Source organism: Fusarium oxysporum, chromosome 1 (genome assembly GCF_000149955.1).
Source record: "Fusarium oxysporum f. sp. lycopersici 4287 chromosome 1, whole genome shotgun sequence".
Lineage (NCBI taxonomy): Eukaryota > Fungi > Ascomycota > Sordariomycetes > Hypocreales > Nectriaceae > Fusarium > Fusarium oxysporum.
This window is the reverse complement of record NC_030986.1, coordinates 3,905,333-3,916,861: the sequence shown is the minus strand read 5'-3', so window position 1 is coordinate 3,916,861 and position 11,529 is coordinate 3,905,333. Positions and strand designations below refer to the sequence as shown.

At 50.0% G+C, this 11,529-nt stretch overlaps 5 protein-coding genes across 8 annotated transcripts; 4 read left to right on the top strand and 1 right to left on the bottom strand.

The window, feature by feature from the left end:
• Positions 1-103: 103 nt before the first annotated feature.
• On the top strand, positions 104-1,579 carry FOXG_00729 (uncharacterized protein; the record flags this gene model as incomplete). The annotated part of the gene is made up of 3 exons (XM_018377288.1): positions 104-384; positions 443-1,209; positions 1,265-1,579. 2 exons carry the CDS (start codon positions 104-106, stop codon positions 1,143-1,145), a joined length of 984 nt encoding a protein of 327 aa, XP_018232987.1. The 3' UTR covers positions 1,146-1,209; positions 1,265-1,579.
• Positions 1,580-2,514: 935 nt separating this feature from the next.
• Positions 2,515-4,276, top strand: FOXG_00728 (uncharacterized protein; the record flags this gene model as incomplete). The annotated part of the gene is made up of 3 exons (XM_018377287.1): positions 2,515-2,890; positions 2,941-3,493; positions 3,541-4,276. 3 exons carry the CDS (start codon positions 2,515-2,517, stop codon positions 4,274-4,276), a joined length of 1,665 nt encoding a protein of 554 aa, XP_018232986.1.
• Positions 4,277-5,114: 838 nt separating this feature from the next.
• On the bottom strand, positions 5,115-7,750 carry FOXG_00727 (uncharacterized protein; the record flags this gene model as incomplete). Its single annotated transcript, XM_018377286.1, has 2 exons — positions 5,115-6,262; positions 6,313-7,750. 2 exons carry the CDS (start codon positions 7,748-7,750, stop codon positions 5,115-5,117), a joined length of 2,586 nt encoding a protein of 861 aa, XP_018232985.1.
• A 780-nt stretch (positions 7,751-8,530) lies between these two features.
• On the top strand, positions 8,531-9,845 carry FOXG_00726 (uncharacterized protein). 4 transcript variants are annotated; one of them, XM_018377284.1, is made up of 5 exons: positions 8,531-8,912; positions 8,963-9,223; positions 9,269-9,359; positions 9,414-9,436; positions 9,494-9,845. In XM_018377284.1, exons 1-3 carry the CDS (start codon positions 8,680-8,682, stop codon positions 9,351-9,353), a joined length of 579 nt encoding a protein of 192 aa, XP_018232983.1. In that variant the 5' UTR covers positions 8,531-8,679; the 3' UTR covers positions 9,354-9,359; positions 9,414-9,436; positions 9,494-9,845. The 4 variants fall into 4 exon arrangements, with proteins under 4 accessions (XP_018232983.1, XP_018232982.1, XP_018232984.1 ...); XM_018377283.1 differs by having other exon boundaries at positions 9,269-9,436; XM_018377285.1 differs by lacking the exon at positions 9,494-9,845 and having other exon boundaries at positions 9,414-9,488.
• A 400-nt stretch (positions 9,846-10,245) lies between these two features.
• On the top strand, positions 10,246-11,527 carry FOXG_00725 (CAMK/CAMK1 protein kinase). The gene is made up of 2 exons (XM_018377281.1): positions 10,246-10,534; positions 10,608-11,527. The coding sequence occupies exons 1-2, from the start codon at positions 10,361-10,363 to the stop codon at positions 11,379-11,381; spliced, it is 948 nt and encodes a 315-aa protein (XP_018232980.1). The 5' UTR covers positions 10,246-10,360; the 3' UTR covers positions 11,382-11,527.
• Positions 11,528-11,529: the final 2 nt, after the last annotated feature.

The following is an 11,529-nucleotide window of genomic DNA, read 5'->3' as shown; positions in this document are numbered from 1 at the left end:
CAAGTCACGATGCCGCCTCGAATAAATATGCGCCGGTTACACGTATCTTCTCATCGCTCTTACTTAGTCAGTCCATCCTCAGCGCTGCCATAAGATATCGGCAATGGACTGCAACGCAAACATCGTCATCCCCTACTTGACTCTGGTGCCGCAGTTGTCTATTATCTATCCCTGGACGTTCATAACATCAACTTTTGTCGAGAGTAATGTGTTTACGCTCGGTATTGCTGCTGTAACGATATACCACGGAGGACGATATCTCGAAAGAGCATGGTCATCGGCTGAGCTGGCCAAGTTTGTCGCTATTGTATCGCTGGCTCCAAACTTCCTGACACTCTGCGTTATGGTGCTTTGCTTTACGCTTACACGTAATGAGAACTGGACGTATGTATTATACTGCGCTCACAATGTTAGATGAAGAGAAACTGACACAATTGTATAGCCTGACTGTCATTGCTGGAACCATTCCCGTTCAGATTGCTTTCCTCGTCGCTTTCAGCCAACTCGTCCCAGCGCATACTGTAACCCTCTTCCGCGGCGTCATATCTCTCCGAGTTCCTCGATTTCCTCTCATCTACATCGGCGCCGTTTTCCTTCTCTCTCTTACGCCTCTCCTTACCAGAGCTGCTTTGTGGCTTGCCATCTTTGGATTCCTGACCAGCTGGACCTATCTCCGATTCTACAAGACTGTGTTCCCCGACCTCGACTCGGCACAAGACGCCTCCCTCCGCGGTGATGCGAGCGAGACATTTGCGTTTGCCGAGTTCTTCCCTGGCCCGGTGAAGCCATTCGTCGCTGCCATCGCCGATCAGATCTTCCTGGTGATGGTTGCCATGAGATTGTGTACGCCTTTCACACCGGCAGACGCCTCTCGAAACGACAGCCGGATCCAACGGACTGCCCCTGGAGGCGCTCGCGCAGAGGCCGAGAGGAGGAGAGCCATTGCCCTCAGGGCGCTAGATCAGAGACTACATGCCGCTACAAGCAATCAGCCAGCGCAGAAGCCAGCGCAGACAAACCGGCCGACAGGTCCAACAGTGCAAAGCCAGCCTCAGCCGGCTACACAGACTGCCATGACGTCGTCACCCGGCCCCATGCTTGGCGAGACCAAGTTCGAGCCTGATCATGACGATGCGAAGAGCTAAATTCTGTCTTATTTTCAAGAGTAACATACAGCCATTGTGATATGGGAGGGTCGTAATGTGCCTTGTACGGTTTAATTCGAGCCCACCTTGTTGGAGACAAAGACTGACCGTAGATGCAGAGTCGCCAGCAACGATTTTGATAGATGAAGAGTTTGACGATTGGCATTGCTAGTGGAGCTCCGGTGTTATGATGGTTTTCTGGGCTTTCCTTTGCAGTCTGGTCTGGTCAAGTCCTGATTAGGATGTGGTGAGATGGACTGGTTTGCACGAGGAATGTTTGGTTCAAGCTACTTAGACATGAATATCAAGATAAGAGTATCATGATTGTGGAAATCGAAAACTCAAGTTAAATTCTCGTATTTCGATACTTGTGCTGTAAAAGGATGCACATTTGAATCAACGTAGTTATTTGCTTTTGTTTGTTTGTTTGTTTGTATATTTTTCGTCTGGGTGGCTGTAACGAAGCCAGATCTCCTACTGGAGCAAAAGACGTGCTGAGCTAGCTAGGTACAGGGAAACCCCGCTTCCTTCACCATCCAGCATACCAATGGCACAAAAGGTGCTGTATTTCTCAAGCCCGTCACCCGTCAGCGGGTTCGGGGGCAATCTACTGTCGAGCTTTTTCCACCGACCAGAATTCTCTCACGCATCACTACATCTGCTGACGCAGTCCACAATCTCCAGTAACCAAGTTGTAGCTCGTAGTCGACTGTCGTGGCGGCAGGGAAAAACCTTGGGAAGGAATCAGAGGCCGGCGGTGCGGCTTGCCTTCAAAGGGGAAAAACCCATCGCAATCGGCGTCGTTGATCGGGAGGATGTCGCTACCGATGCCACGGGCACCGTCCTCCGATATCTAAGGCGTTCTGGTTCTGAGGTGCCGCCATTAGATCCGACAAAGGTGTTGTCAGAGAAGGTGAACTCTCCAAAATTCCTTCTCTGAAAACTGCTGTTAGGGAGCCGATGGCGTCCCCGCAGTATTGTGTGGCCGAGTAGCCCGTAGAAAATCCCGCTCCTAACAGTGCACTAACAGTGCGTGCCAAGAAAGAATTTTTACAGGGGAGAGTTGCGTAGTTATTTGCTTTCAGAGTACCTAGCCATCATGCAGGGTAGGGTGCAGATCGAGGGTGCCCAGGACGTGCTGACCAATGAGGTTGATGCAATTTGCATGCTGTCCTCCTTGGAGACTGATAATCAAGTCAATCATGAATTCACATGTCTTGTCCTCTTGAGCTATATTCACCGATTAGGACCCAATAGATGCATGAATGTAGCCGTATTTCATCCAATTGACTTATATATTCCTGGTTTACCTCATCAACAGCCGCGCGAGCTCTTCCTCCAATTCCGGCCAAAGGCAACTTAACTCATGATGGGCTGGCCATATGAGTTCCTCACTCTAACAGATGAGGAAAAGCATCAACGTCGTCTGAGCCTCGACTACTACGCATATATAGCACACCTCTCTGCTTTCGTACCGGCGCTATTATTTCTCGTCATTCGACTCATCAATCGTGTGCGCAAGGGCCGTAACAGCGGGTATCTTCAAGTTCCAGGCTCACCAGGCGTCAAAGCGAATCGACAGCGATGGATCTCTAGAGTTATGGAGAAAGGACCCATTGTGCAGTGGTGGCTAGGTGAGGACGTCGTATTCATGGGAAGGCATTGGGGACAACGTGATGAATGGGTTTTGGGTACTGCTTGGACAGTTTGGTTGTTAGTTTTGAGCGTTCGTGGCACAGGAAAGGGTATGTTAAGTCCATCTCTGATTCATATGAGCTTGTTGCTGACAATACAGATTATCTTCATCTCACAAAGCGAGTGGGCATCGTTGCAACCTCTCAGATGCCTATTCAGTATCTCCTCGCTCTCAAAGCGCTCAACCCTTACGCATATCTGCTTCACTCATCTCACGAACATCTCAATCGATATCATCGTGTCCTTGGTCGCATTATCTACTCCCTGCTCATACTTCATGCTATCTTATACAACATCTTCTTCATAGAGTCTGGAATATGGTTCAAACGCTTCTTCGCCCCGGTTGTCTTTGCAGGCGTTGCTGGTTTTACTGTTCTCCATGTGCTTAACGGTACAGCAATGGCTCGCGTTCGTCAAGCTTCATACCGACTCTTCTTCATCGTTCACCTCTTTGGAGCCTTTGCTATCCCCCCCTTGATCTACTATCATGCACCGTCCTCGCGATTCTATATTGCCGAGGCCGTTGGCGTCTTCTTTCTTGACCTTGCCGCACGAAAGATCACCACCATCACAGCTCCCGCTGTCATCGAAGCTATCCCTGGCACAAGTCTCGTCAAAGTCTCTGCCAAGCTTCCAGCTCCAAAGATTGCCAAGTACACCGCCCGCCCAGGATCTCACATCTATCTCAACGTCCCTGCAGCTTCGCGACCAGGACTTGGGCATTCTCAGCTCCTTATCTCGTCTTTGAGTTTCTTTATAACCCCTTCACTGTGGCATCTACCAATCAGGAGACGGGTGAGTTGACATTTGTCGCACGCACAAGAAATGGCCCCATGACGAACCGTCTGCACCATCTGTCCTCGACTACCAACGCTGGAGGGTCGACTGAGAAGGTCGAACTTAATATTGAGGGTCCTTATGGTGCCATAGGAAAGACGTTCAACGACCTCATCAATTCAGGTATCAACCGTATACTCATCGTGGCGGGTGGTGTGGGAGCAACCTTTGCTGTACCGCTCTACCACGCTATTCTAGCTGAGAACTCAACCACAAATGTCCAGCTCGTTTGGGCCATTCGAAGTGCAGGCGACGCAACCTGGGCCGCCTCAACTCCTACTGGCAAGTCTCTTCTCGACGATGATCAAGTGCAGCTCTTCCTCACGGGAGACATGGGTGTCGCCAATGACAGCGATAACGCAGCTGGCGTTGAAATGAACAATTTATCTCAACAGAGCACTCGTCCGGTCGTTCGAAACAGCAAAAGGCCTGATCTACAAAAGATCGTTGACGATACGTTCCAAAAGGGTCAGCAGGATAGTGTGGCTATTCTGGTCTGCGGTCCTGTTGAGATGAGCCGAGAGCTACGCAAGAGTGTGACACCGTGGGTGATGAAGGGACGCAGAGTCTGGTGGCACAATGAAAGTTTTGGATGGTAGATGGAAAGACAATGTATGACGAGCACCATGGCTGTTCCTTTTCAGCCTGAAGTATGTTGGTTGAGAGTGATTAGTTAGCAAATAGATCACATAAAACAGCAGCGTCTTGGTTGTAAGCCTTGCAAAATTCCACAACTTCCACAACTTCCACAACTTCCACAACCTAACTTAGGTCGCCATGTCGAGCTAGAGGTAGACGCTCCGCGACCCCTTGGTTGTCTTGACCGTGGTTGGTCTCAAAGCATTATGGCGTGTAGAAAACTGTAGAGACGGTTATGCCTTACAGAGAAAACCTTCTACCGCTTGGGCCTGGTTCAAGAGGTCAGTCATGCTCCCACGAACCTGGCAACGCAGGGAAACTCGAAAAGAATAGGAAGCTGCTCCAATAGTGAGCGCACTATGAATATCTAAAGACCACGTTGGGTATCTTAGGTTCAAAACACCAGCCATACCTCATCCCAAAGCAATTCGGTATAGAATGCACACCAATACAACACCACCGTCATTATAGGCCATACTATCATATTCTATGCTCGCGCGAGGTGCAGTCTTCTCCTTGCTAAACCATCGTAATAGCCATCAAGAATTTCGTCCATCAACGCCTCACCCATCTTCCGACCCTCACTAATAACGCACCACACTCCGTTATCTAACCCTAAGTAGGGATGCCGTTAAGACGGCATGAAATCTAGAGTATGAATAAACAACAAGAACAAGGCAATATCAGAAATTCCAACGTCTAAAAGAAACCGTAACCTTTGCTGGTATCATAAGAGGGTGTCATCAGCCACACCCAATATCTCATCTTCATCGAGAGCTCACAGATTGTCGTTCAGTCTCACTGCCGGTATCTAGCCAGCTGTGCCATGATATTCTGAACTTGAACCGCTGCATCTCCGTTCGACGGTGGCTGTGGCACATGCCCGTAGGAAGCTCCATATGGGCCTGGAGGGTGCTGCTGTTGTTGATGTTGCTGAGCCGCACCATTCCCACCCAAACTTCCAAGTAGTGCCTGGATGTCAGGTTGAGGTGCTCCAGCGGCAGCTGCACTTGTGCCACCTTGAGCAGGCGTTGGGTTTTGGACGCCCCCTTGAACTTGTGCAAGCAATTGCTGAAGTGACGCAGGGTCGAGCTGACCCATCATATTCGCAATGTCAGCGACGTTGGCTGGAGGAGGCTGCTGTTGACCGTATTGTGCGGGAGGGGGAGGGCCAGGGTAACTGGCCGCAGGCGCTTGATACGGGGGCTGGCCTCCATAAGGAGCACTACCATAGCCATTTCCTCTGTAAGTTTGACCATAGTTAGGAGGGCCTCCTGATGCCTTGGCTTGAAGAATAACCTTGGCTGCAGTAGCGGGGTCCAGGTTTTCGTACTGATCATATCGAACATTGTTGGAGCCAGCGGAGCGATCAAAGGCCTGTACCGGAATCTTGCCCGAGCTTTGCGCTCGAATATCGAGATCAACAACGGCATGAACACCTTCGGCCGCTTGCCGCTGAACTACCATGTCCTTGGGAATCCTAGGATGCAGGAACATAACCTCAGACCTAAGACCTTGGGACTTGAAAGCTTGCTCCACCCAGTTGACAAAGTCGCGATTTACATCTGGCTGAAGGATGACCTGTACGTCAGGGACGTCAGCACCATACCTCCGTGGGAGATCAAGCTCAGCCTCATGTCGAGGTCGCCCATAAGGGCTCTGACTTCTTCGTCGATAATTGTTGTCCTTGCCGTTGCGACCGTATCCCGGGGACCGAGATCGTGCACGCCCCCTGCTGTTGTCATAAAAGCCTCGATCTCGACCATACGACTCATCTCTTCCGTAATCGTTGCGATGAGGAGAATGACCGCGACTAGACCGATAATCATCCCGGGTTTGGTGGCCTTGCCGTTCATTTCGGCGACCACTGTCGCGGGTTTTGTTCCTGTCTGGGCTTCGAGTCTTGTCCTTTTTCGATTTGTCCTGAGCACGCGATACTTCTAGATCTTGATGGTGTTAGAAGCACAGTATGGAAAAACCAACAAGCACTACTTACGAATTCTGCGACCCTTGATCTCGATGCCTTGCAGATTATCCATCGCTCTCTGTCCTTCCTCGATAGAATGGTACTGGACGAAGCCGTACGCAGATTTGAGTGAGATTTGAGCAATCCTTCCGAACCGATGAAATAGATCGAAAACATCCTGTTTCGACACCTTGTCGCTCGAGAGATTACCTGTAGCGAATATGTGAGCGCCATTTTTGGACGCGCCGGACGCGGATCGTGTACCAATAAAAATGCGTGAACCCTCTGGGAAACGGTCCCATTTGGCCTCAGCTATATACTGGTTTTCGTCGGCTAAGAATTGATTCCATTGGCGCTCATATTCGGAATCTTGAGCTTGATCAGTATTATAGAGAGCAGGCTTAGGTGGGTATGGAGGGGCGTTCATAGAAGTGATGGCGATAGGCGCCTGGAGACCGGAGCCAAGCGGAACCGGAAATTCACCCAGAGCATCAGGGACTGCAACAGGCGCGCCAGTTGCCACATAAGTGGATGGCTGCCCGGGCGTGGGGGGCGCAGCTAGGTTCGAGGGAATACTGGCATTGATGCTAGGTGGGTGGTGCTGCGAGGCATACGTCTGAGGAACTGCCTGTGATAGCGGAGGCCTCGGTGGAAGAGAAGCTGACGATGAGAAGGCTGAAGACGGAATAGTAGACTCGAGAGAATGTTCACCTAAGACGGACGGAGCATAATGTGTGTTGGGGTTGGAAGGCGCTGTGAGATCAGCAACCAGGCGTTGAATATCAGCTGAAGGACTGGCAGAGCTGGCAGCGTTACTGGCGCCCGGCTTGGCCGTGCTTGGAGACGACGTTTGCTGGTTGGATGGCTGCGACGTGAAGGTATTTGCGACGCCGGCAGCTTGAGCTTCGGAGGAAGCATTGGAAGTAGTTGATGTCGCAGATTGGCCTGGCTGGGCCGACAAAGATGATTCATGAACGACATGGGAGACTTGAGATGTGCGATTTGTCAAATGATCGGATGAAAGAGAAATTTCGTTGGATTCTCGTGGTAGCGATGATACATCTTGTGGTTCGACGACTCCGTCTTCACCCTCCTCCGTCCCAATTGGTGAATCAAAAGTCTTTGCGTAATCGTCATTGCTGTCGGGGAGTTCTTGTTCAACCTGAGGCTGCGGCACTTGCTGGGCGGCCACGTCTGTGTCGTCTTCACCATAAGGGTCGTTGAGGCTGTCGTCATCTACGATATCGTCATCACCACCAGCCCCTGATATGGGCTCAAGATTAGGAGCCTTGTTGATAGAGCCATTGGCGTCAGCAGCGGCAGCGGCAGCGGCAGCAACCATGGCGTCGATGGTCTCAACGGTCTCTTGAAGCACAGGGACCGCCAACGAGGTGGCTGAATGAACAGGTGATGGGGAGACCGGGGAGAGGTTGGCAGTCGCCTGAAGCTCTGCCTCGGGTTCTGTCATTTAATTAAGGTTGGGATTGGAGATTGGTGTGCAGTATATTGGACGACCTTCTGAAGCAGCGCTGGTCGTACAAACAATGCGAACCAAGAGATGGTGCAACTGAAGATCAAACAAAAAGCTCGGCTCCTTGGTCAGTGAGAAGTGCCGCCAGGCGATGGCCTGGCGCAAGACGGAAGCTGGAAGCGTGATGGAATAGACGGAGTGGCGGTCAAAGCGCTTCCAGACGAAATACGAAAAGGTTGACCTGTAGACCAAACGGATGCGGGATGAAAAGCCACAAGAGAATCGGCACTCTCACCAGATGGTCACCAGGAAGACGGACGACTCGACCAGCTTTTTTGACAGGGGAGGCAGTCGGGTAGAGGGTTTTGCGACGTCGGCGCTTGGCTAATCGCGCCAAATGAGTTGAGTTCTCAAGAAGACTGGGGCTCGGACACAGGCACGTGAGAGCAAAGGAAGATGGACTAAAGAGAGGATCTAGGTAGTCGCGACACCAAGAGCATTGAAGATGGCGGTACGAGTTAGGTCGACGATGTGTCGCAGGTTGAGGGAAATGAGCAGATGAAGGTTGAACAGGCGAGGTAGGTCGATTAGGTTAAGTAAGGTAAGGTAAGGCCTGGTAGGGCAAGTCAGAGAGGTGAAAGGCTGGGTTTCGGGGTCCCAATTGAGGCTGATCGGGCGCAGGCGTGAACCGCAGCTAACGACAAGCTAGTCCAGAATTGGCAAGGCGGTCAACAAATCATTTGTCTTTGGCTCACAACCAAGATCTCAGCCACAGACAAACATCATGCGAAAGCCAAGAGTTTGGGAGACCCCAACTTTCAAGTGTTATATGAGACATTGAACTCAGAGGAATTAACAAACTAAAATATCCTTTATTTCGGTCTGTCAGATGTAATATATAGATCGTTCGATTGTTATACTTCACCATGCTTCAGCGACACTTTGTTCTGGCGCCGCGTCTGAGAAATGTTCCAGCATATCTGACAAGTCGTCCATTTGCGCCTCGGTTCAAGAGATACCAGGCTTTCGACACCGGGCTCGACCAAGAGGCTCTTTCTGAAGCTCGCTCGTGGTTTCAATCTTTCAGCCCAACACAACTACCGAAAGGAAATACTACATACGCCCGCTCGAGTGGACCAGGAGGTCAACACGTCAATAAGTATGCACGTAATTACATTCAAGCAAGTCTTTAGCACTCACAGGTGAAAGGACCGAAACAAAAGCAATCACAGCATATCCATTGGGACAATTGCTGCCAGTACTCCCCAAGTCATTACATCCTGGCATTCGCAAGTCCAGGTACTACACAGCAACCAATGACTCTTTGACTTTCCAAGCGCAAGATTCACGATCACGGGATGCGAATGCGGAAGACAACAGAAGAAAGCTTATTGAGGAGGTAACAAGCATCTACAAAGATGTGATACCTGCTGAAACAAGCGCAGAAAAGAAAAAGAAACATGAGGAGATGTCAGTTGCTTCCTTTGTTGAGAAACGATTGCTAACATCAAATAGTGGCAGAAGATTCCACGAAACAAGGATAAAACAGAAGAAGTTTACCAGCGCAAAGAAACAATCACGGAGAGGGCCTTCTGATTGAGCAAACGTTAGTCAAACAAAGCGAGACAAAACCAGCAGTATTAACTTGATGGCGATATAGAGATATCTTTAGCTTGCGAAAAGGTATGTACAATGAATTGAGTACGAACCTCGATATAATTCTGAATACTTATTCAAAAGAAACCTACTGTTCTTTCTCGATGTTGCAGAGCAGGACTAGAGTTTAGATGGTGAAAGCCGAAATTGTACGCACAAATTAAAAGAAAGGAAGCTGCCACTATTTGATTTAGTTAGAAAGCAAACATTTGCGGTAGATGGTCCAAGGTCTCGCAGCAGGTGACTACTGCGTCTCGGTATCAGTAGAGTGGCTGAAATGAGACCCGACAAGAACAGAGCATGAGTTACGGCATGATTTCTCTCAGGAATAGAAACCCCAGTTATGATGGGTTTAAAGGCGAAATATCGTCATTGTCACTCCGCGCCATTGATAGGTAAGGGTCATCATTAACTGCGATACCTCCCTTTATGCATGGTAGGTGAATATAAGGCAGGTCACTACTGAGAAGGGATACGGATAGACATTTGATGGCCTGGCATTCATAATTAGAATCACGGTCGGGTACCAATTCTTCTCGTATCAATAAGGGTCCAGAACTAAAACGCCTTGAGCATTATTGTCTATTGTCATTATCTCACCCATCCATATTTCAGCTAGACTTTGTCTGACACGACCCCGCCCACCTCTTTAGCCCCGACCCTTCTGACCAACCCAACCGAACCCCTTCACTTCAGCCCATCAGTATCGCCATCTCGACCGCTGATATCTACTCTCTTCAGCTGAGTTGTTCTCGATTCCTGTGTTTCTCCCTTCAACAACAGCCACCCGATTCTCCGAACCAGATATTTCTATTATATTTCATACTTCATCGCGACGTCGCGCGACAGTCACCCCCCTCTGTTTCGCATCTGTACGCTCTGCGGGGCATCGCGATCTTCTCATCAACTCTCTGTCTCGACTTCTCCCAACTTCAACGCCATATCCTCACAATGGATTCTGCAGCCCGCCAACAGCCTCAAGTTCAGCCTTGTAGATACAAGGTTGGCAAGACACTGGGAGCTGGCTCATACTCCGTCGTCAAAGAATGTGTCCACATAGACACTGGTCGTTACTATGCTGCCAAGGTCATCAATAAGCGGCTCATGGCTGGTCGCGAACACATGGTGAGAATTGCTTTATTGTCCCCTGAAATTCCAGGTCCATTGTCCTTTTCTAATACGCCATGCGCAACGATAGGTTCGCAACGAAATCGCCGTGCTTAAGAAGGTCTCCATGGGCCACCAAAACATCCTTACTCTTGTCGACTATTTCGAGACCATGAACAATCTCTACCTCGTCACCGATCTTGCACTAGGTGGTGAGCTTTTCGATCGAATTTGCCGAAAGGGCTCCTATTTTGAGTCAGATGCTGCCGATTTGGTTCGCGCCACACTGTCAGCTGTCGCTTACCTCCATGACCATGGTATCGTCCATCGCGACTTGAAGCCTGAAAATCTACTCTTCCGAACCCCCGAGGACAACGCAGACTTGCTTATTGCAGACTTTGGACTCTCGCGAATTATGGATGAGGAACAGTTCCACGTCCTGACTACAACCTGTGGTACTCCTGGATACATGGCTCCCGAAATTTTCAAGAAGACAGGTCATGGCAAGCCTGTGGATCTCTGGGCTCTCGGTGTCATCACCTACTTCTTGCTTTGCGGTTATACTCCTTTCGATCGTGACTCTGACTTCGAAGAGATGCAGGCCATTCTCAATGCAGATTATAGTTTCACACCTATTGAATACTGGCGCGGCGTTTCCAGCCATGCCAAGGACTTTATCCAGCGCTGCCTGACTATCGATTCTACTAAGCGTATCACTGCCCATGAGGCTCTCCAGCATCCATTCGTCGCCGGCTTTATCAATGCCGAGGGCGAGAGCCAGAACCTTCTGCCTAATATCAAGAAGAACTTCAACGCTCGCCGGACTCTACATGCAGCCATTGATACTGTTCGTGCTATCCAATAAGCTGCGTGAGGCTCAAAGTGGGATGATGGGATGGGAGCTCGTTCAAAAGGAACGCAGCCGGGGCGCTGCCGCGCCAGCAGCCGCCTACCAACAAGAAAAGGAGATAGTGCCATCTCAAGGGCAGCAACCCACCCTAAGGATAGTGGAA

Excerpts from the sequence above, each read along its gene's own strand:
- FOXG_00726 (XM_018377284.1), top strand. The coding sequence starts at position 8,680 with ATGCTTCAGCGACACTTTGTTCTGGCGCCGCGTCTGAGAAATGTTCCA. Across the intron at positions 8,913-8,962 it reads GGAGGTCAACACGTCAATAA|GACCGAAACAAAAGCAATCA; the intron begins GTATGCACGTAA and ends CACAGGTGAAAG. Across the intron at positions 9,224-9,268 it reads AAAAAGAAACATGAGGAGAT|TGGCAGAAGATTCCACGAAA; the intron begins GTCAGTTGCTTC and ends AACATCAAATAG.
- FOXG_00725 (XM_018377281.1), top strand. The coding sequence starts at position 10,361 with ATGGATTCTGCAGCCCGCCAACAGCCTCAAGTTCAGCCTTGTAGATAC. Across the intron at positions 10,535-10,607 it reads TGGCTGGTCGCGAACACATG|GTTCGCAACGAAATCGCCGT; the intron begins GTGAGAATTGCT and ends GCGCAACGATAG.